The 5,225-nt window shown below is 40.1% G+C and overlaps 1 protein-coding gene across 1 annotated transcript in view; it reads right to left on the bottom strand.

The window, feature by feature from the left end:
• Positions 1-162: 162 nt before the first annotated feature.
• The window catches only part of LOC113826295 (ATP-dependent RNA helicase DDX54), a gene marked incomplete at its 3' end in the record, with an annotated part of 6,700 nt that continues 1,637 nt past the window's right edge, over positions 163-5,225 (bottom strand). The window contains 7 exon segments of the mRNA XM_070135144.1: positions 163-258; positions 1,019-1,187; positions 1,578-1,799; positions 2,546-2,679; positions 3,721-3,894; positions 4,154-4,231; positions 4,575-4,702. Of these exon segments, the coding sequence (XP_069991245.1) occupies positions 163-258; positions 1,019-1,187; positions 1,578-1,799; positions 2,546-2,679; positions 3,721-3,894; positions 4,154-4,231; positions 4,575-4,702 (1,001 nt within the window).

The raw sequence follows: 5,225 nt of genomic DNA, 5'->3' as shown, positions 1-5,225 counted from the left end.
GCATGGCATGATGCCCCCGGCATTTCGTCCACAACAGCCATGGCATGTACATACGTGACACCCGGCGCCAATGGGTTAAGATCTTGCCATCTAACTGCCATGAGTGAAAAACCATTATCATTTTCTCCCACTGTAATTCTACTGAAGAAAAACTTTAATTACCTGTTTTGTTTGGAACTTAGCGATGTTGATCTTTCTTGCTGCCGGGTCCAGGGAGGAGTAACAATAGGTGACAGAGAAGCCAGCCAAATCCAGGACCTGGAAAAAAAGGAAAGTCATGTATCAAACGAGTCCAGTCCTTTATCACTTGATTAACTATTTTATTTATAATCAGATTGCTCCACCAGTATGCATGAACACATGCAAGTAAGCATTCATATGCACGTGCACATGCACACAGAGAGAGAGACAGACAGACAGACAGACAGACACACACACGCACACAGACACACTCTCTCTCACACACACACATACACACACACACACACACACACACACACTCACTCACTCACTCACCCACTCTCCTCTCTCTGTCTCTCTCTCTCTCTCTCTCTCTCTCTCTCTCTCTCTCTCTCTCTCTCTCACACACACACACACACACACACACACACACACACACACACACACACACACACACACACACACACACACACACACACACACACACACACACACACACACACTTCCTCTCTCTTTAAATTCCCTTGGGAGTGCTGCCTTCTAATAAGACACTTCAAAAGTTTTGAGTATCTGGAGAAAGACTTGGGCATAACTTGAAACACTATGTAATGGAATGTCAATATATAGATCCTTTCAGAGAGGGAATTGGAGAAATGATATCAAAGATAATATGAACACAATTGTAAATATCTTACCCAGGGGGTCTATTGAGTGTAATATACTCTACAAGAGTTGGGCATGTTTGGGTAACGTACTTTTCTCTCTTTCGTGCTCCCTTGCTCCTCCCCCCCCCCTCTCTCTCTCTAAATAAAATAAAGGAAAATGCCAGAAAACTCACCGATTGGAGGTATTCAACGTGATGGCTGGTGGCCACAAAAATGACAGACTGCTCCCTGCTGTTTATGACATTCTGAAGGAGATGGAACAACAGGGGAAGCCGGTCTTCTGAATTGCATTTGAAGAAAGCTAGTTTCAGGTTTTCTGAGAGTATGTGTTCCACATCCAATCTGTCAGGAAAATAAGGATTACTGCAATCATGCCTTGTAGGTGTCACGATACTCATCAACTGTGTCTTCGAAGTCGAGAAGGGAAATGCTCAAGAAACAAGTAATCATCAGTGACAGTGTAAACAGTGATATATCAAGATAGGTAATAACTAATACACAATGTCTAGACGGAAGGATTTTCCAATTATGAATAATTTTCCAGTAAAGTCTTTTTCAAAACAGGAACTGATTTATGGTGGAGAAAGAAAGCAATGATGATGATGAAGATCAAGACAAACAATTGCAGGAATAATCAGAGAGAAAATACTAAACAAAAGCAACTAATTCCTTTTTTCTGTGAGTGAAATCATCTACAATACCAACAAGTCTTATCACCTATAAGACACTCACCGAATCAGCACAGGATTATTCAGACCAGCCCTTGCGAAGTTGATCAGAAGCCTGGGGAGTGTAGCTGAGAAGAGGAGTGTCTGGCGAACTTCAGGGAGACGGCTAATAATGTCATTGATCTGCTCTGCAAAGCCCATCTCATAGAGTCTGTCAGCCTCATCAAAAACCACATACTCTATGGTCTCCAGCTTCAAGCTCATCTCGACACAAAGATGGACCAATCTAAAAAGCGAGAACAATATTTTTCTTATTACAATGATCTTGAGAAGTAGGAGGAACAAGGAGGAGAAGGAAGAGAAGGGAGAGGGAAAGAAGGTAACGGAGGAGGCTGGAGAGGATCTTGTACTAAAAAAAAATATCTTAGTTTGAATAACAAAACTTCCTGCATATTAATCCCCAATCTCTTTCACAAACAATCACCCTAACATACGACAAAATACTGCTAATACATTATGCAAATACTAACCCTTCTGTATGCCATGACAGACCTATGGCATACAGAAGAATCCCTGCAATCTATACCTTTGCAGCATACCTTACATCTCTTTCTCTTGCACCAAAATATTATAGTCAATTTATAGTTTCATCCAACCAACAATTTTTGTTGCCCTATAGTTTTTTGGTGATCCATTTAGTCCTTTGATTGAGCTTGTAACTCATTTTTAGGTTTTTGAGTTATGCCTATCTCCTCATCCCAACAGATTGTGGGGGACCTGTGAGAAACCAAGTTATGTGCATCAGAAAATCAGTGAAAAGGCTGTGGTTGTGACTGGAGCGACGGCCACTGCATGTTAGCTGGGTTGCCAATGACCCACTACACTTCTGGCTGTATTAATCAAAACACTACATGTACCATAACAGAATATTGTTGGTTGGGTAGAACTAAATTTTGTCTAGTATCATTAGTCCTGTCCAGGAGGGGGAGGTAATAAATTCCTCTATGCCTTCTTCAAGACCATCCAACCTACCTTCCGGGAGTGGCAATAATGATATCAGGCTTGTCGTGCATGGCAGCAAACTGGGAGTCCATGTTGTATCCTCCAACAACCACGATGGCTTTGAGACGTGTGAAAAAGCCTAGCTCCTTTGTGAATTTGAGAGTCTAGAAATAAGTAAAAGATAATAAAATATTAGAGTAACTGTGACCTTGTATTATGTGTCTGTATCAAATTAGGTAATAATTAACTGACAAAAAATATAAAATTGATTACTTTCTGGAAATCTGATAAAACAACCAACAAAAGAAAGAGACAAGGAAATAAATAATGTATAAAAACACACACACAATTTAGTGACCTGCTCCCCTCATAACTCTTGCCTCGCAAACCACAAGAGTCATGTGCTGTTAATTTCACAAAATTCCAAAGTGCCCTGCGCCCCGAACGAGATGACATTGATGAAGTGACTGAAGAATATGCTAATCCAACCTTTATTGTTCGCATACATTTTCCATGCTTTTATTCTGATGTCTTTATGTACAAATATGTCATGTTTATACTCAAAATGTTTCTTATAAAATGGTTGTTCTGAATCACTATGTATGTAACTGCTTCTATAACTAATATTCATATATTCTATGTTTCATGAATGGTCAGCCAGTCTGTCCCCTAACCACAATGTTTAGGTTGTAAAAACATACCCAATTTATGTGAACCATACCCAAGATGAAGTGGAGGGAAACACCTCTTACTTCATTAAAACCACCCATCCACACCCACACCCACAGATATATATACACAAACACATACATGTATATGTGTGTACTGGGCGTCCTCAACTTACGACAGAGATCCGTTCCTACAATGGTGTTGTAACCCGAAATTGACAGTCAAAACATGCTTAAATACAGTACACGTATGTACATATACAAGCACCGAAGTCACTCACCTATGCTAATACAGTATGAAAACATGTATTAAAGTCATAATCTAAATCATAACAAGACACTTTTATGACATACAGAGAATCAACTAGAGCTAAAGGAACACATGGAAGAAAAACAGTAAATATTGCACATGATTTCTACCATCGTACCCACGAAATGTCAGAAGTTGAGACTGTTGTAAATGGAGGACCCCTGTATATCCATATCGACATCCACATCTATATTCTCCCTTTTCTATAGGAAGTGTGGCATACGTACCTGCAGTGCCAGTTCTCGCGTTGGGGAGAGGATGAGTGCCCTTGGCCCTGTCAGCACACTGTGGTTACTCTTCAGCAGCTTCTCAAACATGGGGATCAGGAAACAAGCAGTCTTTCCGCTTCCAGTTCGGGCCATAGCAACAACATCCTTACCTTCTAGGATTGCGGGCAATGTCTAGAGAAAGAGAGAGACAGAGGGAGAGACAAAAGGAGGATTTAGAATCTCTAGAAAAAAGATGATGGCAGAATTAATTATTTGATTGATGAATGAAGGGGAATACAGAAATGATCAAAGAAACTAAGTCATATTAGGGGAGCTCTCTTTACTTCCCCCTAGAGCGAGGAGCATAGTCATTTTTGCTAATGTGGATTTAGTTCAAACAACTCCATGACAAGAATATTATCATGACATGAGACACTACAATTTTACGTACCTTACGCTGGATGGGAGTTGGGATCTTGTAGCCTCTTTTCATGATTCCTCTAAAGACAGGTGAACTTAGGCCCATCACCTGCAACATGAAGTAGAAATTAGTGTCTCTCTTACACTTCCGACAAGAACAAAGATGTTAAGCAGGGAAACCAAATCAAACACTCACAGAATGACTGAGATGAGAGTGTGTGTGAGTCAGGACAAGAAGGTAGTTAAGGGGGGAAAATAAAATAAAAAGAAAGAAAGAAAATGAAGTCCAGAAGGAATAAATATAAAGAAAGAAAGAAGAACGAAAGACAGAAAAAGAAAGGAAGAAAAAATCCTTGTTACAACTTATGAAAATAATAATGCTTAAATAAACAAAGTAAATAAATAAATACCATAAGAGAAGCAAACAAAACAAAAAAAGAAACAAGACTTACCTGAAATCCTCCCGATCCTTTTTTCTTTTTGTTTTTCCTCATGTGGCTCACTTGTTCACCGTCTGAGCTGCTGCTTCCGCCAGGGTCCTCTTCCTCCCCCCATCCCTCTATGCCTGTGGCTACCTTGTCTGAAATTAAGATTTTTAAAAATTCAGTGTGTGTGTGTGTGTGTGTGTGTGTGTGTGTGTGTGTGTGTGTGTGTGTGTGTGTGTGTGTGTGTGTGTGTGTGTGTGTGTGTGTGTGTGAGTGAGTGAGTGAGTGAGTGAGTGAGTGAGTGAGTGAGTGAGTGAGTGAGTGAGTGAGTGAGTGAGTGAGTGTGTGAGTGAGAGTGAGTGAGTATTTTTCTTTCATCACATCTGATTAGAAAAGTTAAGGATTCAGGATTAGTCATTCCACATTGGAATGACTTGCTGCAACTGAAAGTGCCTCCTTGGATACAGAGATTGATGACATGAAAGGTTTGTGTTATTGGAGAAAAAATTTCTGTCTAAAATTTCTTTTTACATGACCTATCGAAGGCTTATTTTGGCTTGTATGGCTAAAATGAGCCCTGCATGATCTTGACCTATTTTCAAAGACCAGAGGTGGATAGAAACAAAAAATAAAGGAAATGACTGCAAGAGCGGCAGAAAAGCCCCCAATTGGTGCTCT

The sequence above is a fragment of the Penaeus vannamei genome, chromosome 20, assembly GCF_042767895.1.
Source record: "Penaeus vannamei isolate JL-2024 chromosome 20, ASM4276789v1, whole genome shotgun sequence".
In the NCBI taxonomy this organism is placed as follows: domain Eukaryota; kingdom Metazoa; phylum Arthropoda; class Malacostraca; order Decapoda; family Penaeidae; genus Penaeus; species Penaeus vannamei.
Note: the sequence above shows the minus strand (reverse complement) of the source record. Positions and strands in the feature narration are given on the sequence as shown.